Source organism: Pseudochaenichthys georgianus, chromosome 14, assembly GCF_902827115.2.
Source record: "Pseudochaenichthys georgianus chromosome 14, fPseGeo1.2, whole genome shotgun sequence".
NCBI lineage: Eukaryota > Metazoa > Chordata > Actinopteri > Perciformes > Channichthyidae > Pseudochaenichthys > Pseudochaenichthys georgianus.
In genome coordinates this window covers 17,728,360-17,754,958 of record NC_047516.1, presented here as the reverse complement: position 1 = coordinate 17,754,958, position 26,599 = coordinate 17,728,360, and the positions used below count along the sequence as shown (strand labels likewise).

The window sequence follows — 26,599 nt, the reverse complement described above, 5'->3', positions numbered from 1 at the left end:
CCTGTGACCCAAGATGTTCCTTGTCATAACTACACTGTATGCACACATGACAATAACAGCCTTGAAACTTGAAACTACTATTAAGAGTAGTATAAATAAATGCATACGAAATAAAAAAAAAATACCCTAATGCTAATAGCTGCGTGTCTTCATAGCACACCAGGCAGCACCATGTGAGTTTTTACCTTTGTAATGAGTGATCCATCTTCTCGTCAATAGACGCTCTTCGGATGGGAGCGCGTCTGCAAAATGAATTCCATGGTGTCGTCAGTTCCGTAAAGCGTTGCTCCTGGCTTCATTACAAAAAAAAGGGAAGAAGATAGAGGATTATTTACGAAGAGTCAGGAGACAGGCACAGTGAAAACAAGGCTTTTACTGGCAATATTAGGGAAATATTCCTAAACAAGAGCGCTGCATTGTTTGTGTTTTCCTCGGACTGACAAAAGACACACCAGTCTCCTGTAAGCCGCATGAACTGGGATGCACTGCTGTTAGCCTGTTATTAGCTTGCTGGCTAGCTTCACGAACTGCACTGTTTTTACCACGGGACCAAGTAAGTCAATTCATAAATAAGGACGATATTTCATTGTGTCTGTGTTTGTTACGTGGCATTAAAGCCATTGTTAACCAGCCTTTTGAACGCTGGTTTGTTTTACCCGGCTTCCTCTTCATGTGAGAACTAGAAGCAGGCCTTTTTTTCTCTAGAAAGCATATTAATTTCCAGCCGGAAAACCTGCTTCAATATTTTTGCAGGTTCACAACAAATAGCACTCACAGTTTGTTTTGTTTTATCCCCAAATAAACCCCCACTGATTGGTGCAGATTGAATCCACAGGGGAGGCCTGCATCTAGCGTTACCTGCTGGTGAGAGTACACCTGTGCTGCTGCACCTGTCATGGCTCCCAGGATGCTCGAATTGTGCGACTGATTTCAAATTTAAGACTCCACACTTTTACTTGCATAGCAATGTATAAGTCACGTTTTTGTGTCTTTAGTTATAAAGATAAATAATACAGAATACTGTGTCTGTTGTAGCAGCATTTTGGAACATGCCCATTCCTAATCAAAAAACTGTTAATGATTCATTCTCATTCCATTAAACATTGATTTAGCATGGTTTTAGTGACCAAATGAATGGAATGAATGAGGCATGTATTGTAACAAGCCTCGTCAAGTAGCTAGAACAGGGCGTATTTTAGACGAAATGTTATGCAAAGCAGCTGTTGGTTGCTCAGTCTATGAAGACCTTTAAGTCTGACATCCTAGCTGACTGCTTCCTACTGCTAGAGGGGAATCATGCAGATGTTAATTCAGTCACGTTTTTCAACCCAAAGCCCTGACACGGTTGCTGTGAGATGTCTTAAATTAGTGTTTTCTGTGTTGAATATTGTTGTACAAGACTAGCACAACTTCTAATGTCTAGGAATGTGTCATTCCTCAGGAAATGGAGTGGGCATGGCTCAAAGGCCAACTTAGGCTACGTCCTAGCAAATGTAAACAACTGCAACCTCACTTCAAACAAGATGTGTGCCAGCTAGTGATCATAAAGTCACATAAAGGACATCATGCAAGTTTTTGCTCTTACTCATTTAAATGTTTGCCTTAATACTCATTTACCATACACTTATTAATAGCCATGCTGCATTTTAGTTATGTTTTTTTTACATCATTCCGGGTTTCTGCTTTTAAGTGGAGTTTATAATAATTCAAAACCCTGGAAATACACGTCCATACCATTTTAAAGCTTAACACACACAGCCGTTTTTGTTATGATTATCTGTTAAAGGTGGGGTATGTAATTTATTTCAGAAACACTTTTTTTTATATTCCATGGAATGCTCTTAACATCCCAATAGCAATGAATATATTAAATGATTTGACAATAAATACGTAAAAAAATGTAATCTGTGGAAGCCATAGCTCTGTAAAAAGCACGACCAATCATTTTAGCCCCGGCTAAAATGATTGGATGGCCTACCTGCCTGTCAGCCTTCCATCTGTGCACAATTTTATCTCCTTACCCTCATTGGTCATGTGCGCGTTCGTGTGTGTTGGAGGAGGGGCTCTGTAAGGAAGTCTGAAGGAAAAGGCAGATTTTTTCCGGTTGTGAATTTTCAAATTCTGGTGCACTCGAGCTGGTTTCTCCAAAATTACACACCCCACCTTTAACATTATTTAAACGTTAATAAAAAAAACTGAAAATCCAGAGAAGAACTAAAGGAAGCTACTGTACATGCTCGAGTTTATTACGTTTTGACGTTTCTGGTTTATCTGTCACCCTTGACTGAAATGTGAAACCAAACCATGTTAACGTCTTTCGGCACTTAAATTGGCCTTCGTTATTTTATCTGTGGTCTTGTCACACATTACAAAAAGACCCGCCTTTTAATGTTTAAAGTACATTTATTTAGCTGTGAATTCATTATCCCATTGTGAACAGTGTTGGGCAAGTTACTTCCAAAATGTAATATATTACTTATTACTGTCTTTTGAAAGTAATAAGTGACATTACAATATTACTGTTTCTGAAATGTAATGAGTTACACTACTTTTGAGTTACTTTACCAAAATAACCGCAAAAGAATGGCTCGGTATTTTAAATGCTAAAATGTAGTTTAGTGCAGCTCATTATACATCCAGTGAAGGGCAATGTGGTATAGCATAACAACTGTGTAGGCCCTTAAGGCTAACAACAACTTGTATTACACGGCTTAGTTGAATACTCTATTCTGATTGTAAATTCTTAACATGTGACACGTTGATAATACAGACCACTGTCAATGACTATAATGAAGGTTGCTAAGGAGGATCCAGAAAGAGAAAGGAAAAAGAGGTTAAAAGACGGAGCGCTGGACGCAGGGTCGGCGTCATGGGGGGTCATTCGCGGGCCATGCCCCCCCAAATTAGTCACTGTGCCCCCCCCAACGCAGGGCAGGCAAGCCTTGCCACTTTGCCATTTTAAAAAAATCTAAAAAATATATGATTTAAAAATCATATAAGTGAAAACGTTTCCACTAAAGGTTTTTTGTGTGAAATAAATCAGAAATAAATAATACAAATAAAAAACACAGCCTGAGCTGTGCTCACTGCTGCTCTCTGATTGGTGTGTTGCTTGACCAATGACCCCCGACCTTTGTTTTGTTATCATTACGTAGCTGTGTGTTTAGATGAAATCCCAGTGGCGATCTGTTCATCTGTTACACTGATTATACAGTAAAGCCATCGAACATAATATGATATACAGTACAGTACAAGTAGAGTGTGTGTGTGTGTGTGTGTGTGTGTGTGTGTGTGTGTGTGTGTGTGTGTGTGTGTGTGTGTGTGTGTGTGTGTGTGTGTGTGTGTGTGTGTGTGTGTGTGTGTGTGTGTGTGTGTGTGTGTAGTGTGTGTGTGTGTGTGTGTGTGTGTGTGTGTGTGTGTGTGTGTGTGTGTGTGTGTGTGTGTGTGTGTGTGTGTGTGTGTGTGTGGAGCGCATTTTGTGAGTACACGAGAGGGAACGTGGAATGTTGATGTTAGCATCTGGTTAGCTAGCTATGCTAACGGATATAAAGAGCTGTTTCTACACCAAGGTGGAGGAGAGTCCTCTCCTGTCAGACTGAGAGGATCTTATAACCTCAGCTCAGTGAGGTAAGGACTCTCTCAGTGTTTAGATAGTTAACTTTAGTGTAGGTTATCTCAGTGGGTCTCAAACGGTTTGGTCACCATTTATGTAAACAAGTATTTGCGAGGAATACCTTTTTATATGATCATTATAGTTATTAAAGAATAAGAGAATAAATGAAAAACGGGTATGAAATACTATAGGACAGTAACACAAGAATACAGTTTAAAAGGGGAGTGATTAGTAAAATATCCATAAAGAAAAAGTAAATCTGTGTACAGTTCTGTTTCATGGATGCTGAGAGATGTAGGCTATCCATAGATCTCTTCATTTAGCTCTCAAAGTGCACCAGATTGATGCATTTAACTTCAATATTTTAAAAATAATCTTCCCGGGGGAGCATGCCCCCAGACCCTCCTAGAGGAGGTTAGGTCCACACCCACCTAAAACATGTTCACATGGATAGGATACTAAATACATCTGCACCCTTTTTATATGGTGGCCTATGTCCTTATATGTTTCTGTTTTGGTGGTCGTGCCACAACCGTGCATGCATGCACAAGTCATAGGTGCGCTATACAATAGACTTTACAGCATGTTGTTTGAAGTTGCGTTGGTGTTTGTGTGTTGGTTGTTGACGGCAGTGTGTGCCCACCCTTTGTAAATGATTGCCCTCCCATTCGATTTGTTCTAGAGCCGACCCTGGCTGGACGTCAGATAAATCACCAGGAGAAGGCAGACAGGAAGTAAACACTAACAGGACACGGAATGGGCTCTGTAGTGTGTTTAGTATATGGCCATGTACAGGCCCGGTTCCAGAACAAAATGACTCGGGGTGCCTCTGAGATTACAGGGGGAGCAGCAGTAGCAGGTTTACATGAGCAATAGTGGCCGGCAACAGCAATGAAAAATAGCATTGATGGTCCCCAATGAACAGATTATGGCATTTGCTATGTTTTGAAACCAAGCAAGTGAGAACATTTCAAGTGAGTTAAAAGTGCAATCCTGAAATATCTCATATAGTCCAAAGTGGACTATGGCAAAGAAAAGCACAACAGCTTCAAAACTGTACTGATAACACAAATGAGAACATATTGTAAATCAAGGCAAATATTATTTGAACCAGCTCATGGTTTGAAATGGCACGCATTGAAAAGCAAAAGTATTATTAAAACCATGTACTAAATCATCACTTTGGTCCCATCATATACTAGTACATTTACTGTGCTTGAAAACTGGTATCACATCATGTGACTTTGTGATCTGGAGAACATTTCAGCTGCAACATCAGCTCGTTGATACTGTAAGCTTGGGATATGAGATCTTTTTGTAGCCATTCGTGGTGAAGGCATCTGTGCTATTGTATGCATTATTTTTGACCCAACATTTCTACAGGCATGGCAGAATATGGCCCTATTTTCACATGAATATTCCATTGTCTATTTTTATACCACGACCTGCAAAATGACCGCCTAACCCCTCTGTGTACTTGTTTAGATACTTTGGCGCTGGGCAGGCTCTGTTTTGCCGTGGTATCCTGGCACCTGCGGGCCGCAGAGGGGCGGCGTAGTTTCGGGCAACAAAGAGTGCTGCTCCGGGGGCGAGGGCGGCGAGTCAGGCGGGAGTAAGCTAGTGTCACAACGGAGGGTAACGTGATGTCCCCATCTGACCTGTTGCTACTGTCTGCAGTAGATGCAGTGTTGCTGGCGTTTAGTGATGGTTGCTTTAACCATTTTCGTATAAATGATTATCCACAGATGTGTGTCACTGCTGTGGAAGCACTTTGGAAATGATGCACGCGCAGCGCAGCAGGTCACGCGCACCTGACACAATTTGTTGTTTGTATTTTTCGCTCCGTTCTCTTTTTTGAATAGAGGGTGAATAACATTCAACTGCCCCGAAGATCCCGACGCGAAGCCTAAAGGGTAAACACCAGGTTTACTAATCTACCCGCACAATAATTTGTCTCTGGTGTCGGAATGTCTCTATGTTAGTACATTCAACAAAACACCATTTCATTTCGGGTTAAAATGTGTTGTAACTGCGTTACTGAGCATTGTAACGGGTAATATATTACCCACATTTCATTAGTAATGCGTTACATTACTTCGTTACAGCAAAAAGTAATATATTACTGTAACTCCGTTACTTTTGTAACGCGTTACACCCAACACTGATTGTGAGCCAAAAATAGTAGCGATAAAGCTGCTTGTCCAGTAATTATTTGCAAACACTACATGTGTACGAGTGTTAGAACATCTTTAATGTGTGATGAGTAATTAAACCAATATAATCTGGTTTGATCTTTTAGAATGGTTAGACTATGTTCAAATCAACATTTAATCTCCTCTTTAGTCTGTTCGTGTATGGAGCTAACGTACAGCCCTGTAATGAGCTGTAAAGTAGAGTGGCCACTTCGACAAGCGGCCGCCTGAGTGCAGGGCTTTCATAGGTGTGTTGTTTTCATCTCAAGTGATAGCCTTGCTCTTTGAAATCCACCGCCTCGCTTATTTGTGGCTTTTATATTCCCATCTTCCTTATGATTTGGCTGTTTGGACTAACCTCTCTGGGCCCTCAGCTTCAAAGCACCAATTAGGCTATTTCACTGTATTTACATAAAGTAGTGTGTTGTAACTACTCTCTCTCTCTCTCTCTCTCTGCTTTTTCACACAGGCGTAGTGCATTATGGCAGACAGCATTATGAGTAAAGCTGCCACAATGGAGATTCCTATCAACAGTAATGGAGACACGGGGACACTTCCAGAAGATGACAGCCTTGAACAGGTGGGTCACAGCTACTACATCAGAGACCGTCCACTGTGCGTCACATTTGAAGACCATCATGTGTTGTTGCTGGTCATCCATTTAAAGCTATTCCACAAGGAAACGATCATGAATCTGTTAGTGTTTACCTGCCCGCTAACCCAAGCTGACAGAAGATACTTTGCATATTTAAAACCAGGAAGCAGGAAACAAAAGTTTTTGATTTCCTTATTTATTTAAATGCTAGAAATGTCACTACATTTTTATTATCTAGGCTAAGGAAAGGTTCCCATACTGCTAGATCATTGTTGGCCCTTTGTAGTTGCTTCATTACTTAGAGACTGTTGCATTAAAGGGGTTTACAGCAGTGTTGATGTGATTTCTGTGTAAAAAATGATTTATATTTAAACTTAGCTTCCTTAAGTTATGTTATACATATTTGTTTAATTTCTTGTCACTTTTAGTGTACATTTCAGTGTGTTCTTGAAAATGTTTAGTTGGTGGTGTTTTATAATGAGATCACATTGACATACGTTCACATATACACAACATTTCAAAAAGACAATATTTGTACTAAGCTGTTAACATGGCTAATGAAAAAGAATATTCCACTCATATTTCCATTTAATTTTATTCACAATATTATCATTATTTTGAAATAATACTGTAATATTAGTGTGCATGTGAACATGGCCATTGGCCGTCAGCTTTTCTTCCCCTAAGAAAAAGGACATGTTAACAATAGCCTGAACTTGATGATGTATTTATTGTTATAGTTCTCTCTCTGAAGGTTACACCACTCACATGAGAGCACGTGAACAAATTAGACGTAAATACTTAAGCCTGATGGCTTTCATGTGGTATTACGGTTGGTTTCTCACAATGTGACGGATAAATGAGAGCCTGTTGGAAGTTGATATTGTGGTTTTTGGCTAAATGGAGCCGGTGCTTTTCAGACCATTTAAATTAACCCTACTTGCCACACTGCCATTTGATAATATGTACAGGACAATTCAGGACTAATGCTTTTAGTAAACACAGTCTTGAACACTGGCTTTGTAAATGTGGCCAATCACTCACCACAGATCTCTCATTTTGCATTAATGTTTCAGATGCTCAGTCTCAAAAGATTTGTTACGATTGTATTATGGGTTGCTTTCATACTCAACCAGGAGTGCTTGTGTTTCTCAGCTTGCTTAGCTACCACTGAACAGAGAGCCTACTGGGAAATCAGGTGTTGCTATCCAGCTGTCGGCATGGGAACCATGTGTTCCCATTAACAGTTAACAGGTTTCAGAAAGATCTGTTCTGTGTTTGACCTCTTTACTAGGCGCCAAACTCTCAGGTGTAGTTGTTGCTCTCCAGCTGAAGACTGTTCATTTACAAAGCAAGGCACCTGTGGGCGTCATTTGAAAAAGAAAGATATATGTATTTGAGTGTCTTAGTCAGAGCCCGCAAAGGTGAACTAACAGTGGAGTTGTAGAGTAAGTGAAAGGCACACCTTTTGGACAAACAGACTGCAGATCCTGGAGGGTTGATGCGGTTGTTTGCTCACTGTGTTCCACTGGAACAGTAAAAGAAAAGCCAACCTCCTCAACAAGCTTGCACGGTGAAGCGAGTATTCAACCATGTGCTGTGTCTACCCAGTTTTCCATGTTCATGTATGAGGAGTGTTTAGCTGCACTGTTTAGTGCTGGATATTAACCAGTTGTCATAGCAACTCATAGCAATTCGTCTGAAACTGGCTGTTCTTTGTCCTTGGGTGAAAGCCCTCTGAATTCAGATTGCTATCTGCTGTACAGCACTCAGTTGAAAGCTGCAGCAGTCTACTGTTTTAATATGTACAGCAGTGAAGATTGGCAGGTGAGGGAATAGCAGAAGTCTGTTTTTAGATGTTATAGCTTTGCACTTTTTTCGTAACAAGGACGGTGACTGGCAGCTTGACAGAGACAGGATTTACTGCTCGCAGCATCCTGGCCAAAGCATCACAGTGGCTTCAACTCAGACAGTCAACAGCCTTTTAACAAACTTATACTCATCCACAAAATCTATGATAGATGATTACTTATGCTTTACATTTGGAGATATCCCAAATATATTGTCAGAATTTCTAAGCGGCCCAGCTTTTAGAAAATAAGGTTGTGTGGCATTTTAAAATGTTGCCGTGTCAATTTTTAAACCAGCCTTTTTTATGATGACGCAACGTTCTTTCGTTTTTCTTCCTCTCAAGAAACAGGCACTTTGTCAACCAAGTGTCCTGGGAGGGATCGGTGTCTGCTTCAGCTTTCAGATTGAACAGATGCCACAACTTGAGGCAGATCTCTAAAAGGAGAGACTCACTGATTGAAGGCTTTGTCCTCGTGTTACACCGGTTTTTAAGTTGTTGGTTCAGTGTCTGTTTGGTTAAAATGTAAGGAAATGCAAATTACTCTGGTGCTGTAATGAAGTCCTGACCCCAGACCCACAATCATTGTTTAAATAGAAACATCTATTCTTATGATTATAGATTGTAGGACCTAGAGTTTTGGCATTCAAATGTAGTGTTTGTGTGTTTTTTAATTGTATACCCCCTTATTATCCATGTCACCTTTTTAATGTCTGTAAATGTCTTGTAATTAAATGTGTTTATTTTTTAAAGTTTTGTTTTGAATCTGTTTGCCCAGACAGTGATTGCACAATATCATATCTTAGCTTTGTTAACACATTATAAAGAGAAAGTGGTGAGTTGATCGAAGACTAGCTAAATGATTATCAGTCATCACGGCGCTCCATCCTACATCCCTGCAGTCTGTGGACATTAGGATGATTCCCTAGCCATTTATTTTACATCATTCTCTTGTTTCATGATTTCAGTCATGGACTTTTTCTATTTGTTTCTTTTTTGTTGTTGTTGTGTTTGTCGATTCCCCCCTCCTCCATCTGTGTGCAGGCTGCAAATCTGCAGTGGAGCTTAGATGAGCAGGTAGGGAGCTCCAGAGGCACCAGGGTGAGCAGTGCATTTGTGTGTGTGTGTGTGTGTGTGTGTGTGTGTGTGTGTGTGTGTGTTTAATGTTGGTGTGTAGTACTGCTCAGTGGTTTGACTTGATGCTGGCTGCATTAAATTCCCTTGCATCATTACGTGGGTTTATTTCGCAAAGTGTCAAATGTTTCATTTTCACGACAAACCACTAGCAGATTGAATTGACTGTTACAGTGAATTGTCGCCTACTAACTCTAGATAGACGGCGTCTCTCAAACATGTTTTGAGAGATTTCCCTGAAATCTAGCACACAGCTAACACTTAGGAACTGATTGCAATGTTGAGTCATATTTGATTCTTAATAATCATCTTCTAGTGTGTGTTTTTGCTTCTATAGCCTAGGCTCTGTGTGAACTTGGGTGTTGTGCGAGTGTGATTCCCTAATTCTAGAGGGTGTTGTTTAACTAAACAAACATAGCAACTTACTAATAATCATCATGTGATACTGCTGTAATATTGATGTGGATTGATTGTGCTTCTTATGTTTTGTTGTCAGTCATAATGAGAAATGAATTTGTCTTATTCAAGAATTTAAGAGAGCTGTACTAACAGATAAGAGTGAAGAAAATTGTAGATGTTTTTAGAATAGAGACATTTAGCATCACGCTGCTGAAGTTGTATTTTTACTTCCTTTTGGTCGTAACAAACATACTCTGTGTTTGCTTACAAAAGGAAACCGCCACCTCCCTTCCAGAGCTTAGGAGTTTCCTTATCACAATCATACTTTACAGTGTCGGCCTAAGGATTCAGGAAGTCTCCTATATATTACCCTCTCGTTTACATTGTACGATGGACGATACGGGTCTGGAGGTCAGTGCAGCATTCGTATCCGTACAGGCAGAAGTTAGCATATTTAGACATGTTGATAGTAGCAACCAAAGCTTACATATGGTTTGCCAAAGTAAGACATCTTTTCAGGCTCGATTTTCCTTTGCCCAAAATTCCTCACAAATGTTTGTTTTTCTAAAATAGCTGATACTTGAAAGTATGCCAAACAAAAGAAAATTGTGAGTTAAGTTAAGGAGAACACAAGAGATGGATGGTAGCACATTTCCCCTCACGCTTCTTTGATTATTTTGAAAAGAGAAAATAGTTAGCTTGAGCATTTCCTGCTGCATACAGTAGATCAATGCAGCCACCGCTTGGGTTAGACTGGTCTATTTCTGCTGTGGTATGTTAGTGTTCTTGCTTGCTCCCAACATGGCAGAAGATTCAGTTCTAGTGATTAGGTGGGTTGATTATTGACTGGGCACTTTAGTTGTGTTTTCGGTCTTTCACACTCTTTATGGTGTTCTCTGTTGGCTTCCAGATAAGGGCCTGATGATTGGGTGTACTCACTAACCTTTCCTAACATAGTAGTGTTTGTCCCCCTCTAGTGACTTAGCCTTTAACCTACATTGTCTGAATTTAACACTCAAGCCATAATCTCCTGTCTATATATCCCCACCCCAAAACCCTCCATCCCTATTCCCTTTTTTCTTGTTTTTCACCACCAACCTTGTAGGACCTACAGCAGGTGATGGTATCGGGCCCCAATCTCAATGAGACCAGCATTGTTTCTGGAGGTTATGGAGGAACAGCAGAGGGAATCATCTCCACCAGCTCAATCAAAGGTACAGTCCTACTCCTTACTTCTGACATCTGTTCAGCCTCCTCTCATCTATGCTGACACTGTCCCATTTTGACTTCCTCTATTCAGCGAGTGTTTGATTTCTCTGCCTCCTATCATCCCTCCCATTAGATCATGCTGCAATTAATGTTGTCAATTTGCGCTGATTCATCCCCAGCTTCACTACACTCTGCTGCATCTCAAATTATGCCTCTGTGGTCTCTGTTTTTTTATAGTTCTTTTTATGTACGTGCAGATATGGGAAGAAGCTGATAGACTGAATGAAGAACCTTTCAATGCTTTTTCTAAACCCACGTGAGCACCAGCGTTGAGTCTAAATGTATTTAGACATACATTTGATTTATTCCCAAACTGTATGTTTGAAACAGGATAATTTCCGCTTTAACTACTGCAGTTATCGTTAGTCCTAATGGAAATAATGTAACTTACTGATTTAAAAACTAAACCTTTTCTTCGTTATCTTTTATTTCAGTTTCATTATACAGACATGTTCACATTTTAGTCAACAGTTTTTCCATTTCCATTTAGCTGTATCCACAGAGCCAACATATAACAGTGTGTGTGCTAATGAGCAGGTTAGTGTCATTTAATAAACAAAAATAAAGCTTTTAAAGATATCCAAAACATCTCTCAGACATCAAGGCAGCCTCTTGCATTGTTCTTACAGTCTGAACAAATTGTATTTTCTCATGACCATCTCAAGTTTTCAGTTCTACTCTCACCGTTCTCAGCCACTGCTAATCGACAGGTAATCATCAACTATGTCGGTGTTAAAGGGAGAGTCAGGCAGGGGGTTGAAGCTCTATGGCATTAGCAACCGTATATCCAACACAGCAAGACGTTAATGTGTTTATGAAACTGTCATTCAGTATGAAATAACCTTGAACTAAATGATAAATAGATCTAGTACACTGTGTCTTGGACTTTTTTCCACATTGTTCTCGAGTTCAAGGCAGTGACTTCAGCAGTGTAGCTGAATATTGCGTGTCAAAGGGGAAAGGACACTGCTCTCTTTACTCATCATTTATTACTAATATTTCTGCATCCCCCTCTCTCTCTCTCTCTCTCAGGCCCTGCTGTGCGCTACAATGCAGAGTTTAACAAAAGGATCTCAGTTGAAGGAATAGGTGGCTCCTTAGACTTCATTATTATTAATAATGGAGAGCTTATTTCCAAATGTAATGTGTGTAGGATCCACAACGTCTGTAAATACTGTTGTTAAGAATTGGAGAACTTTTCTCCTGTTACTGGCATGAAACATTTTTGATTTAAAAAAAAAAAAACCTGCACATTTATCACATGATGGCATTTTGGAAATACGCTTTTTATTTTATTAACTGCTCCTTTTTGATCTAAATAACTATTTCTCTTTTTGTATCAGCGGAGAGAAGCGTATTCACTTAATTCTGGCTTCTCTTCTTCATGGACAAATTGTGGCTTTTTTTCCTATCCCAGCATTTCTCTCTGTGGTTGGTTCTCTTTGTGATTTATGCTCATCTATTATGGGGTCTGCACTTTTATGTTTTTCCCAAAATAACCTGCAAACCTACTTTCTGAACGTCTCAGCAAAACAGAAACCATCTTCACTTCTGTCACATTGTATATTTGTTGTAAGACCTTCAATATTTATGAATACAATACGTTGTAGTTGGGAGAACCTTAGTACACTACACAGCTTTTAGAGGCCCCTATTTTTCTCATTTGAATCTTTTCCACGTACTGATGTGACGTGAAAGGCTCTGAAGTGTACTGCTGCATTTCAAAGTTTCATCATCACTCATTTGTCAGCATTGTCATTCACTAAATGAAGTCTTTTCATCTCTGTTCTTCCAACTCCTTGTCACCATTCCCTCCTACATGTTCCATATCCTGCTCTTCTCCCTTTTGTCGTCCTCCATTTCTGTCTGTCCTGCTTGTGTATGTTTAAACCCTTAACATCCAACCATCCTTTTTAAATCCTGATCCTTAAAAAAACATTCCCATAATGTAAAATAAATTATCTAAATCCCGGTCCAATACCTTTCCCTAATTCATACTCACCCTGAACCATTCATCCATACCCCACTCCACCCCATCCACTGTCACAGACCTGCGTATGAAGGCCGGACGAGTAAGCATTCCCCCGAGCAGTTCTCTCCTCTGCCACATAGCAAGCCATTCAAATGAATATCAAGGTACTGGGGAGGGAAGGAGGTGAATTTGAATGCTACACACTCTATGTTGGTTAATCAAGTTATTACCATTAAGGCAATTACCCGAACTATTCCTACAGGATTTTCAGCTTTTATTACAGCTCAATAATTAGAATGTGGTGTCAACCATTTTAATGTCATTGTTCCTTAGTCCAATATTCCTTCTCGGCTCACCATTCTCTTTTCTCGCTCATTAACTCACTCCTATGCATGTCTAACAGCGGTGTATGGGTTAGTGTGGTGATGCTCACGGGTTAGCAGACGGCTGACAGGCCTTATTGAATGCGGCAGTTTTAATGTACTTTTGAATAATGTATGATTCCCTACATGAAAGTGTTTCTTTATTAACCATGTTCCTGTGTTTCTTCTTTCTCAGGTTCCAACATGCACCACAGCAGCAGCAGCAGCAGCTCGTCCATGACTGCAGAGGAAGCGTCCCGCGGTGTGGCTGTGGAGAAAATAGAAACGGTGAAGAAGTGGGGTCTCAACACTTACAAGGTATCTAAGGTTCTTTCATTTTACGCTTCATGATAAAGACCTTCTTGCTGATTTTAGTTTTTCTGTGTGCCTGAGGATGTTCTGGAACCAGGCACCGCTCCCCATGTCCCTATCCTGTCAAATCCAATCACAGAAGGGAATTTTGTTACTAATGCCTCTGGACATCTTCCTCCTTATTCTTTCAGTGTACAAAGCAAATGATCTCGGAGCGTTTTGGTCGAGGTTCCCGGACTGTGGACCTGGAGCTGGAGGCCCAGATTGAAGTGCTGAGAGACACTAAAAAGAAATATGAGAATGTGCTGCGATTGGCCAGAGCGCTGACCAATCACTTCTACAACATGGTGCAGACGCAGCATGCGCTTGGGGACACCTTTGCTGACCTCAGTCAGAAATCTCCAGAGCTGCGGGTGAGGCCTCAGAATCTGTTCATGTAGCTTTTATGTCTCATCTCTTACGGTACGTCCACACGGTTCCGTCGCGTTGAAGCTTGCCGGTGGGCGTGTCTGGCCATCAATCACATGAATCTCCCGCCCTGAACACACAAGCACGCGGTTTGATTGGCTAGCGCTTGTACTGGCATATGATTTGATTGGCTGGCGCTTCCGTCGACGCTTGAAAAGTTGAACTTTTGAAGCGAGCAACAGAGGCAAAGCGACGTGACGGAACCACAATGCAGTTTGGCAAAGCTTGACGTCACCCCATTCAAAGTGAATGGGAAGTGTCTCCGTTGAAGCACATGACGGAACCGTGTGGACGTACCGTTACATATTGATCTGCAGCTGGAAGTTAAATAATAGGTTCATGTAGACGACATTGAAAGGCATTAACCCCATTCATGCTATAATGTATTTTATTAATGCATTTACAGGATGAGTTCGGCTACAACGCAGAGACTCAGAAGTTGCTGTGTAAGAACGGGGAGACTCTGCTTGGTGCCGTTAACTTCTTTGTGTCCAGCATCAACACACTGGTCAACAAGACCATGGAGGACTCCCTGATGACAATCAAGATGTATGAAGGTGCCAGGTAAGGACATGCAGCCCATTAATAAACCATTTCACCCAAGAAACTCTTTTAAAGGAAGATAAGCAAATGGATAAAGTCAACATTTTGTACACACAAATATAAAATGATAATATAATTATATTATTATTGCAAGGAACTTCAGATAAAATTACATTAAAACCGGCATTGAGTCTAGATCTTTTTGATATATCATCTATATATCCACATTTTGTTATCTCAAATGCCTGAACTTCTGGTGAAAATCTAGTGAAGAATTTAACCCACTTAAAACTACTGCTAATCTGTGATTTGATCAGATTTGATTAAAAGTGCCCATGCTTCCTTTTTAATATTGTCAAATCCTGTTTGGTGCACTAAAACACAATTACAGTAATCTATCATGTGATACAGTGTACATCCAATTAGAGTTGAAAGACACTGTTACACTGTTTTAGGGCCTTTTTAAAACACTGTATTTTCTCCCTCTTTTTTGAACAGACTGGAGTTTGATGCCTACCGGTCAGACCTGGAGGAACTGAGTCTGGGTCCAAAAGACGCTGTAGCCATGGCCCGCATCGATGCTGCTCAGCAACAGTACCAGGTCCAGAAGGACAAGTATGAACGCCTCCGCTCGGACGTCATCATTAAACTCAAGTTCCTGGAGGAGAATAAGGTTAGTGGGCAGGGTGGGCCTGTTTGATCATCATCCTCCAGAGCAAGATAAGTTACAGAGGTTTGACTAGATGTCCTGACATGTTCTGAAACCCCCTTATTTCTCTTTCCCAGGTGAAGGTGATGCATAAGCAGCTCCTCCTCTTCCATAATGCCATATCTGCATACTTTGCTGGCAACCAGCAGCAGCTGGAGCAGACGCTGAAGCAGTTCAACATAAAGCTGAGGCCTCCAGGGGCCGACAAGCCCTCCTGGTTAGAGGAGCAGTGAGAGGTTCTGCGGGACCTCCTGCTGCCTCCTCCTCCACCACCTCCACCTGTTACCTGTTGAAACCCCCCAACTTACAGAGGACCACGACAGAGGGAAACACATACTTGGATAGATGAAGATATGAGATGAGTGTATGGCAGGACGATTGGACTGATGGATTGCAGGGTATTATTGATGGGATAAATGCACCAGGAATCCAAGTGGCCAGTTTCATAAACAGTCAGGGGGCTTTTAGTGCCTCTTCCCAACTTCCTTATTTCCACTCTTTGTGCCCAAAAGAACTGTTCATCTCTTCCTTCCCTCTCCCCTATTCAACACTATATTGCTGTGTGAGCTTGTGTTAGTCATGTTCACGGCCGTTATTTTACTTCTCAACTGCTACCAGTGCTTGGACTTAAACTTCAACCCAACAACATAATGGCTACTGAGACAGATGACCGAAGGAAAAACATGATAAACCATTAAAACACACTTGGATGTAACCAAACACTTCATCAAAACTCTTCCAGACCTTATCACTCTCCTTGTGTGCCTCCTTATGTATGAGCGTGTGTGCTTAATCAACATGTGGCCTACAGGAAGAAAGATAAGTTCAGAAAAATATTGAATCTACACATGCAGAGGATTTGAATGGTAAACTGGAAAGGAATGTGCAGATATTTCAAATAATGTACATTTCAAATAACGTATTTCCCTTTTGAAATAAATAGTACATGCTTTTGGTAGCTTACAGAGAAATGCAGTGTTTAGTTTTGCTTAATTTAACTGTACTCTTTATTTTGTACTTATTCTGGTCTTAGTCGGCTTCTATATCATATGAAGAGCAGTTAACTGTCTGGGCAATGTGTGCTGATGCTTTAGATTGCAATACTGTAAGCAGCCTAACTATCAGAAATGCTGCCGATTTCAATCTTAACTTTGACTTCAGCTCGTATATATGCAACAATCATTTAAGAAAGACTGCCACAGCTTCCCAAAGTTATACCGGTTGGGGTCTTTACTAATTGTATTTTATTTACCCAAAGAGAATTTAGAAATATGTTTACGGGACCCTATGTTTTCATTGTTTTTAGGCAACATTGGTTGGTAAAGTGTCACTATAGGCAGAGGAGGCTTTGACGGACAGTTGAACTATGAACGATGGCTATGTCAGTTAAGATCCAACAAACTCAAATGGATTTACTCCATTATTTAATTGTTAATAAGGACTCTATTTAATAGGAATTAACTACATATTTTGTTCTCACGTTTATACATTGCAATGTTTTTTTGTCTTTTTAAAGGACACAATTGCATCGTTGGTCATATCTTTCAGTCTCCCTACTGTACATCAGAGTATATTTGTCACACTGCTGATTGCTGTTGCACTCTAATATTACTAATCCTAATATTTCAACATCATTTTAGTTGTTCGTAAAAGGGATAACACTAGTGATTCATCATTTTCTCTATTAACTTAAACATTGTTGTAGAATGGAAGTAAACAATCATCTGTTGTTGACAATTTGGAGAAGGTTTCACTACAGAATATTAGTATGGTACTATATTATGTGATGTACTTTTTATGCGTCACTGTATTTATTATGCTCATTGTACGTGTTGGAATTAACATATTTGTACACTGACATTTCTGGTTCATGCAAATTACTCAATTCACGAGTATGGCGTCTTGCAGATGAACACTAACGTGAAAACATTCCTCAGGCTAACCATATCTGTAATTGATTTACTCCAAAAAAATATTCTAAACTATCTGATTGAAAGGAGTTTAGTTTGCCTTTTTCAAACCTGTGAAGTCAAATGAAGATAATCTGGTATAATAAATGTTTTACCATGCTGAATTGAACTCTTAATCAGTTGATTTAGTTGTTCCTCCAGCATCTTGTCTCTGTATTTGCATGGCAGGCAGTAATCCAAAGTGCAGGTGCAGATATGTGTCAATGCACCGATGCTCTCTGGGCCTTCTGCTGGTCAGCTTACATGGACTGGGATAACGCCATGCTCACGGTTGTTGATTATGTTGAAACTGGCTGAAGACTAATCCAAAATGTGGATTTGCACTGTTCAGGACAATTTTTAACGGGAGGTGTTAATTTTTCCATGAAAAGCAGATATAAAAAAAAAATGTCTAGAGTTCTTTGGCTTCTGAATTTGTATGTTGCAGTGTGTAAGTTTGGTGTATTCATCTGGCTGAAATAATAGCTCAATGAGACCTTGGCCTCTCTTACGACTGAAAATTACAGTTCCACTTGGTCCCCTGGACTGCTTGACCATCACACAGCAATATTAACAACATGTGACTCCTCTTTTCCAAACCTGCCCCTTTGAAATTCCTAACCCTAACACCAAAATGAATGGCAATAGGATTTGTTTGTGTTGTTCTATAGTTGCACCTCCAGTCAATTGAAACAAGGGTGAGAACTATTTGAAGTCACTCTTACTAGCAGTCTTTAGATGCAGAGTGAACCAAGATTTATAAAATGAGATATTTTATTTGTGTACAATCAATATTTTCTAGGCTGAGCTGGTGTATTGTACTGTATGAATGATTGCACATAATGGTATTTAAGATGATAAATGAAGTTGTTGTATGGGTTGATGTGATACTCTGCCTTCATTCCTCTCAGACCTGAACAATCCCACCCTACCCCGAGGGAAAAAAATAAAAGTACACATTTTCAAATGGCTCCGGTTGGGTTTTTTGTTCGCTCTTTCATTTACATTGTGATGTGGCCCAGTGTGCTTTCTATGTGCATGCAAACCGAGAAGAAAACATCTGGATTCATTCAAATACAACTTTAACTGTGTGATTACAATTCTACAAAGGAATTTATGATGTTATTTTATTCAATCATTTATCACAATGTTCTGTAATTAAAATCATCCAAACCACTGGAACATTAACAAAAGTTATTCATCGAATATCACTGATAACTCTCCGAATCGGCCCTCTTTTGACACCTGGACACATATTTGGAAGACATTACAATTGTTTTTCGTTTTAGTATTGATTTTAGCAGCACTAATGTCTGTGCAGCTGCATTGTTGCATTTTACATCTATAAAAAAGTATGACTTTTCCCTTTGCCTTTTTCTATCTATAGCAAAAAATGACAGTTTTACTGTATTCAATAGCCTACTATAATCATACCTTTTTTATTTGAAGTTTTGAATCAGAATTTGACAACCAATGTAGGCTACAGATCTATCTCTTCTATACATTGTATTTACATACTTACTTTGATGTAAAGTAACTAAGTAGATTTACTCAAGTACTGTACTTAAGTACAATTTAGAGGTATTTCAATTCAATTTTTACATTTACTACACTACAATTCAGAGGTAAATCATGTACTTTTACTCAACTACCTTTATTTAATACCTTAATTTACTGTGCAGATTTGGATTGATGATTTAGTTACACCTGGTATGTACTAAGTAATGAACCAGCTTTGATAAACACTTTAATGGATCAATATTTATAATCCAAAAATATGATAAAAATGATTCTGAAATGGGCCAATCTGCATAATGAGTAGGCCTACTTTTGTTTTTTTAAGTATTGAATACTTTTGTTCTTTTACTTGAGTCACATTTTGACTACAGGACTTTTACTTGTAACAGAGTATTCGTACTGTACACTCTGATACTTATATTTTAACTTGAGAAAAAGATCTGAATACTTTTTCCACCTCTGCATTTTATTCATGGACTTTATTTGTGTTAACATTAGAAGCGGTTTTACCCTTGTCGTTCAAAGAGGTAGCGGTTTGGTTGAGAAGTTTCCCATCATGCTCCTTACGGGCGTACCTGAACAGTAAGTTGAATGTGATTGGTAGAGGCGCGCGCTGCACCTGGCTGCTGTTTGCAGGTCTGTAGTCTCTGTGAGAGAGCACGAGGCAAGAGTTTGCGTGATTGAGTGATAGGCCTACAGAGCGAGGATTGAAATGGCAGCTACTTTTTAAAGGTACGGTGAGTAAAACACATATGTAACGGTGCTTTGGTGAGTCTATTAAAGCACCACAGCACGTGTGATTGTTCAAAGGGGAATATTTGTAATGTTAGGAACATTTTCTGTGAGGATGCGAGCCCTACATTGTAAGCAAAGAACTGACAGCGAAACTCTGTGGAGAAATTGTGGAATTAACGATGTCTTGTTGGATAAAAGAGCAAAGACATGTTTTAACAACACTTTCGGATTCGTCTGTGTCGACTTGTATATTCGGCATTTTAATATCCCTTTAAGCAGGATATGTGTCAGTGTTATTTGATTAATAAAAGTTGGTTTGCCTCTTATTTTCAAAAGGGTCTCCAAATTTAAAGTTATCTTTTATGAGAATATATTACTTAATACATTAAATGTATGCTAGCCGAATACAGCAGCGAGCAACAATAAGTAAGATAGTGTATCATTCCAGACATGTGACACATTTAACCCTTGCTGTAAATAAGGAGGAATTAAACAAATAATTTTCTCAATGATGTTAAGTGTAACATTGGCATATAAAGAACCATAATTAGGGGAGGACATATATTCATGGCCCAAATGTTTTTGCACTTGTATATTTCGAGAAAGAGAAGTAAAAGAGGTGACAATTTATTTCTGTGTGTGAGGAAGTGATGGTACATTGTTGACATACAGTGTCTGCCTTTGGGTTTTTGACAGGTAAACTACATTTTAAATGCTACTCTTTAAATACATATTTAAGTTGTTTTATGCTTAAATGCTACAGTCTCATTTTGCGCAGCAAATAAACAGTTTCAGAAATATAACCTGTATGTTTTTTGCTACACATAGTTTTGCACATTCCAAATGCATACACTTGTTTTGTCTAAAAGCACTTCAATTCTTATGAATGTATATTTCTGTATCTCCTCAGATCTGATTGGCTGACGGCAGGATATTCCCTCCTTATATAATTTTTGGATTTGAGAGATATAGATGGAGGGAGTGCTGATTCTAAAATCTGCCTCTCCTCCCAGCTGTTCCTCTCAAAACTCTTGTCCCTCTCTTTCACCGGATGCTCAGGAAGCTTCAGACCCCAGGTCATCTTCCCCTGGGCCTCCCGCCATGTGTGTGACAGCCGGACCTCCACCTCCTCCTCCTCCTCCTCCTCCTCCTCCTCCTCCTCCTCCTCCTCCTCCTCCTCCTCCTCCTCCTCCTCCTCCTCCTCCTCCCCCCCCTCCTCTTCCTCCTCCACCTCCTTCATTAGGCTTTAATGATGTCCAGCGACGTTCCATGAAAAAGCTGAACTGGGACACCATTCCCAGCCAGCGCGTCCTGGGCAAATTGAACGTCTGGACGTCTATGCGGCCTCAGAGGGTCCTCGAGCTGGATATTCAGAGCATTGAGGAGTTGTTCAGTCATGTAGACAAACGGGCATCGCTGCGCAACTCAAAAGTCATGGGTCTGAATACGTCTGATAGCTTGGACCTCTTTCCACAGGAACCTAAGGTAAATAGCAACAGTTGCACTCATGACAAAGGGGGATTTCCTGTAACTGATACAGACCATCCTACGTTTTTATTGCAATGTAATGTCAAACTGAATGCATGGGCTAGGGAAGTAATTAACACATACTGTAAATAGGAACTGCTTTTCAAAAGTTCCACACTAATCATTGCATTGATGGGGAACTGCTAAAGTAAAACCCTCCTGGGAGTGTTTTTGCTTCCTCAAAGGTTTTATTGAAAATAGATTTGTCTCTTCATCTGAAAACTAATCCTTTTATTGATGTGTAATTTTTCTTCCTTTTTTTTAGGTCACAATCCTTGACTCTAAAAAAAGCATGAATATTGGGATCTTTCTGAGACATTTCAAAAAGTAAATATTGCTGGATTTCAATATATCTATAAGAACGAGTGTATGTCTTAAAAACATAAAACCACAAAATGCAAACACAACAGGAACCAAATTAATTTGAAGTTAAAACTGTTAAAACTAGAGGGTGCTTTAGTGTCAAACATAGTCACCAAATGGCTCTTGACACACTATTCACTTCCACTGCAATAATCATTCCCTAACCATCGGGTTCGTTATCTTAGCAGACCATATTCAAATAAATGGAAATATTTTAAACATCATTTAAGAGCGTTCAGTTTCAACATGAGCTACTCAGCTTTTGTATACATCAATAGGAGAGAGCAGTTTTGTATCTTAGATTATGACTTGATCATTTAAAAGGAGCAGCTACTAAGAGTTTAATGATTTAATTGAAACTAACAGATATTGTGAATTGGTTTGATCTAACTGATCACTGATGAATTTCAACATGACCATTGCTTGCACTATGTATGTTATGCAAGCATGTAGGATTGGTTTTTACAAGGAATTGAGAGGTTTTTAAATAGAAACAAAGGAGTACAACAAGATGAACAAAAGAATGCTACTTTTTGCATTTATATCAGCCGAGCAATACTCAATATGACAAAGTGGATATCATGCTTTCCATGATAATGATAGTATAACAGAAAACAATGCTGTGTACATTTATTTTTCAATAATGCACAGAACCTATTTAAAAACATATATAGTTGCCTTGATTTTGACACGTAATGTATTTCCATTTTTACCACAACAAAAGTTGCTTTTAGTTCTTTGATTGTCAAGTTGTTTACATTCACCATTAGCGCCTAAAGCCAAATGGCAGTGAGTGCATGGTCATATGTGACATTTCAATCATCTAATCTCCTCTCTCATCTGGATTATGGCAGCTAGATAATAACAGAATCCAATTTAGGGAGATTTTAATTAGTAAATTAAACAAGAATTGTGAGTGAACACATAAAATGTTGGAAAGTCAACATGAGTGCTTTTGACTAAAATGCCCAAACTGTTAAGCATTTCTAAAATGGTAGTATCTTCATCACTGGAGCCAGTTTCTGTCTATGAAAGTCATCAATATGAAGTCACTCTCAGTCCAGGGTTCACTCAGCCTTCTCTTTGCATACCAAATGCACTCTCAATGTGTGTCAACAGCTAAGGCTGTGTTCATTTATCTTCAGCGTTTGACTTTATGACTGTTGAGCAGCCATCTCTCCCAGGGGCCACTGCAGACTTTCCCACCAATCATGCAACACCTTGGGAGCTCATTTAAACCAGGCAATGGTCTGCAACAGCACTGTCACACACAAACATTATAAAATAAAGTTGTTGTAGTTCTCATGTGATTGATAAATGTAAATAAGCTGATTGTATGCCTCTGTTATACGAATACAACTGTTATCTCTGTCTCCCTCTGCAGGCCAGTGGCAGAAATGGTGCTGGACATTAGTCAAGCAAACTGGCTCAGATTTGGATCAGGCAAACTCCAAGAGCTTTGCAAACTACTGCCTGAAGAAAGAGAGGTAAAAACAGCTCCACGCATCCTTTCTTATCTTTCTACATTTATACGATATGCATAAAATAAGCCTACTAAATATTACATTTCTAATCCATTGTTTTTCTCTATTTGAAATAATAACAAAAATATTGACCCAAAGTTACTGTAACTTAATTTAAAAAGCTGTTGTAAATTCTATACTGCAAATGCTTCATGTTGCTTCATGTTGTTCAATCATGCTACCTTTCCTGATAACTACCGGATACTTGCCGGTTCAATTCCCTCTTTTGTCATATGTGAGAAGGAATTATAACAATTACATGTTACTTGTTAGATTAGACAACTTTTATACAATTACATCACTGGTTGTTGAATCAAACAGGTGAAGCAGCTGCTGTCGTTCAGTGGGAATCTCTCCGTGTTACCAGAGGCTGACCGCTTTATGGTGCAGCTGGTCAAAGTGCCGGGGTGAGTTTTCAAAATAGCTTTCTAAAAATGTTTTGGGGTACCTCAAATATTTATGGAATGTCTGAATGGAAGTATTTACATGAAACACATCAACGTGTGTGTTCACAGAGGGAACACGTGCTGTTATTTGTAGTCAAATGTTGCCTCATCCAGATATCTCTTAGTTTATTTAAACTGATAATGCAGTAATTAGCCATTTTGTAAATCTTCTCTTGCCTGTAGCTATGATGAACGTCTGAAAATGATGCTGCTGAGGGAAGAATTCTTCCCTCTTATGGAGGAGGTGAAGATCTCTGTTGCTGTCATGACCAAAGCAGCTAATGGTAACACACACACACACACACACACACACACACACACACACACACACACACACACACACACACACACACACACACACACACACACACACACACACACACACACACACACACACACACACACACACACACACACACACACACACACACACACACACACACACACACACACACACACACACACACACACACACACAAGTTGCTAACAATCCAAACTACACAATTCTCAATTGAAGTTTATATTACGGTTCTCTGTCTCCATCTCTTTCTCTTCTTTCCCCTTAGAGCTGTTGGACTGTGACGACCTCCACTCAGTCATTCGGCTGGTATTAAAAGCGGGGAATTACATGAACGCTGTTGGTATTTTTCTTTAGAAAATATGTTTGTATTACATATTGTTTCAATGCATTTATTTTATGCATTTCATCTAATTGCTGTGCTTTTTACCCTGCATTTATAAACTGAAGAAACTACTATTCAAATGTTTTACTCAGGGTGGTTACAGTGCCAATGCCATCGGCTTCAGGATGACCTCTCTGCTCAATCTGGCAGACACCAAGGCCAACAAGCCGGGCATGAACCTCATGCACTATGTTGCCAAGGTGAGTCAAGCTTTGTCTCTAAACAGTTGTGTAACCGATTTATTCTCCTGCTCCATTTCTTTACTCACAACTGCTCCACCTCCTTTATCCCCCCCCCCCCCCCCCCCCCCCACAGCAAGCCGAGGAGATCGATGCCGAGTTGCTGACGTTCCACACCCAGCTGGAGCACATTGGGTTGGGAGCAAGGTATCATTCACACACAGTTGCTTCAAAGGCAAATGTGATTCAATCTTATATTACGTCTGGTTGGTATGATGCACCATTGTGTATTACCTGGAATTAGTCATGTAAATGTCCCTTGCTAACACAGAGTCTGTAAAGAGGAAGTCATCACGGACTTTGAAAGGCAACTCAAAAAGGTCAAGGAAGTGAAATTGTACTGCAGCAGACAGCCTGGCCTCTTGCAACAAATGGAGACATTTCTCTTGGTAAAGTTTCCCCCTGAGCTTCTAAACATTTCAGTCAGTCTCCAGTATGATCCGTCTGCTTCATACCATTTCTAATGCTTTCATTTCTCAGAGGGCTGAGGCCAAGCTGGCAGATGTGGAGTTCTCCACTCTGGAGCTGAAGGCTCTGAGTAATGCTGTCGCCGAGTATTTCTGTGAAGACCCGGCTACCTTCAAACTGGAAGAGTGCTGCTCCATCTTCCATTCATTCTGCAAGCGGTTTGACACAGCTGTAAAGGTAAGAATAGAAAGAATTTATAATCATATTTAAATCTGCTTAGAAATAAATCGCATCACAAGGAGAACTTTGTATTGAAGTGGCAATTTAAAGGAACCCGACCTGGTTTAACGTCGAATGCTTTCAATGTTTTACAAATGCTGTCCTAATGTTTACTTGTGTCATTTGCACTGTGTAGTATCTCACTTGAATATATACTCCCTTTTCACGGCTATAGGAGAATCAAGAGCGAGAGGCAGCCGACCAGAGGCGCAAGCGGAAGGAGAGTATGCGTGTTGTAGCCAAACGCCGCTCCATAGTGTCTTGCCCCGAACCTGACACTGATCGGGACTCAGGTATAGAGTCGGCCTTACACAGCTTTCTCTCCTCCGCTCCAGAGCGAGCAGTCAGAAACAGGAAGAAGATACTGCCCCCAATCGAAGGATCGCCTGTTGAATGCAGCGCCTCGGTTCCATCGCTAGAGAAAATTGAGACTCCGCCCCGCACTAGACCCGAGAAGAAACAACCCATACTGCAGGAAAAAGACGGGCAAATAAGTGATCTAGAAAACAAAGAAGAAGCTGAAAAAATGCGTGAGATAACCAGGAAGGTGCTTCGCTATCAAAGCAGCAGAGATTCAGACACTCCCCTACGGTCGGAGAGAGCACAGGACACACCAGACACCCCGAGTACCCCGAGTACCCTGAGTACCCTGAGTACCCTGAGTACCCCGAGTACCCCTCAGCCTCGAACCAGAGACTTCTTCTTCTCCAACAACGATGATTCGGGCTCCCCATGGACGATCCTGAGCCCTTTTACTAACTCCCAAAGAAACACCAGACACAGACACCTACGCAGACTATCCTCAACTCCAAGTGGAAAAGACGTTGATGAAGTGTGGGAGATGGACAAAGGTAGTTTCCTCGCCACTTCCTCTGAACCGGACACTCTAACATCCCCCCCAGAGGGTCCTGCCTCCCTCCCTGAGTGCCCCAGTCTAAGAGCTGTGTCGCAGGCTCCCATCCTCAGGTCTGTTTCCATGGATGGAACCACGCGATCTCCAGCATCTGGCTTTCGACTGGGAGACTTCATCCTGAGAAGCATGTCTCCGAGGTCATACTCCTCTGGATCAAAGACAGAATACAGCAGAGATGGAGGAGCAAGAGTGTCTTCATTGCTTGGCAGGAAGGCTGGGAATCATGTGGAAGACCAGGGGGGCCCCTCGGGGCTCCTCTCCTTCTTCAGGCGCATCGGAGGCAAAAGTAGGCCATACGATGTGGAAGAGCACAAATATAATACTTGAAAACATTTTTTTATTTATAGACAAAGGCCAAGCTTTGTCGTTTTTTCTATGTTTAAGAATTTAAATGAGTTTGTTTTTTTGTATTGATATGGTTTTACCCTTCAGTGGAACCAAGGCAAATGGGGACTTGCTTTGAACTGTGAAGGTTTTGTTTTTGTGAGAGTCAAACCATGTTCAAAAATATCTATCTTTTTGTGCGCAATAAAGGGTATTATTCTACCTTTTTTATTTTACTTGTATATGGATCATGGACCCAACAACTTTGACATGTT

General features: G+C 40.2%; 2 protein-coding genes across 7 annotated transcripts; both read left to right on the top strand.

Moving 5' to 3' along the window:
• The first annotated feature begins 242 nt into the window (after positions 1 to 242).
• arfip2b (ADP-ribosylation factor interacting protein 2b) lies at positions 243 to 18,333 on the top strand. 5 transcript variants are annotated; one of them, XM_034098873.2, is made up of 10 exons: positions 243 to 553; positions 6,275 to 6,385; positions 9,294 to 9,326; positions 10,888 to 10,996; positions 12,084 to 12,140; positions 13,582 to 13,703; positions 13,889 to 14,110; positions 14,572 to 14,729; positions 15,207 to 15,381; positions 15,495 to 18,333. In XM_034098873.2, exons 2-10 carry the CDS (start codon positions 6,287 to 6,289, stop codon positions 15,648 to 15,650), a joined length of 1,131 nt encoding a protein of 376 aa, XP_033954764.1. In that variant the 5' UTR covers positions 243 to 553; positions 6,275 to 6,286; the 3' UTR covers positions 15,651 to 18,333. The 5 variants fall into 5 exon arrangements, with proteins under 5 accessions (XP_033954764.1, XP_033954763.1, XP_033954767.1 ...); XM_034098872.2 differs by having other exon boundaries at positions 9,294 to 9,350; XM_034098876.2 differs by lacking the exon at positions 9,294 to 9,326.
• Positions 18,334 to 19,414: 1,081 nt separating this feature from the next.
• fhdc3 (FH2 domain containing 3) lies at positions 19,415 to 26,546 on the top strand. Of its 2 annotated transcripts, none has more exons than XM_071205439.1 (12): positions 19,415 to 19,466; positions 20,530 to 21,104; positions 21,412 to 21,473; positions 22,894 to 22,996; positions 23,354 to 23,439; positions 23,662 to 23,762; positions 24,045 to 24,115; positions 24,254 to 24,361; positions 24,477 to 24,547; positions 24,672 to 24,789; positions 24,881 to 25,045; positions 25,263 to 26,546. In XM_071205439.1, the coding sequence occupies exons 2-12, from the start codon at positions 20,592 to 20,594 to the stop codon at positions 26,325 to 26,327; spliced, it is 2,463 nt and encodes an 820-aa protein (XP_071061540.1). In that variant the 5' UTR covers positions 19,415 to 19,466; positions 20,530 to 20,591; the 3' UTR covers positions 26,328 to 26,546. The 2 variants fall into 2 exon arrangements, with proteins under 2 accessions (XP_071061540.1, XP_033955524.2); XM_034099633.2 differs by having other exon boundaries at positions 19,426 to 19,616.
• Positions 26,547 to 26,599: the final 53 nt, after the last annotated feature.

What these genes read in the sequence shown, in the direction of transcription:
- arfip2b (XM_034098872.2), top strand. Translation starts at nt 6,287, where the DNA reads ATGGCAGACAGCATTATGAGTAAAGCTGCCACAATGGAGATTCCTATC. An exon ending in GGAGCTCCAGAGGCACCAGG is followed by an intron (nt 9,351 to 10,887) that starts GTGAGCAGTGCA and finishes CCAACCTTGTAG; the next exon opens with GACCTACAGCAGGTGATGGT. An exon ending in CTCCACCAGCTCAATCAAAG is followed by an intron (nt 10,997 to 12,083) that starts GTACAGTCCTAC and finishes TCTCTCTCTCAG; the next exon opens with GCCCTGCTGTGCGCTACAAT.
- fhdc3 (XM_071205439.1), top strand. Translation starts at nt 20,592, where the DNA reads ATGGAGGGAGTGCTGATTCTAAAATCTGCCTCTCCTCCCAGCTGTTCC. An exon ending in TTTCTGAGACATTTCAAAAA is followed by an intron (nt 21,474 to 22,893) that starts GTAAATATTGCT and finishes CTCCCTCTGCAG; the next exon opens with GCCAGTGGCAGAAATGGTGC. An exon ending in CAGCTGGTCAAAGTGCCGGG is followed by an intron (nt 23,440 to 23,661) that starts GTGAGTTTTCAA and finishes TCTTGCCTGTAG; the next exon opens with CTATGATGAACGTCTGAAAA.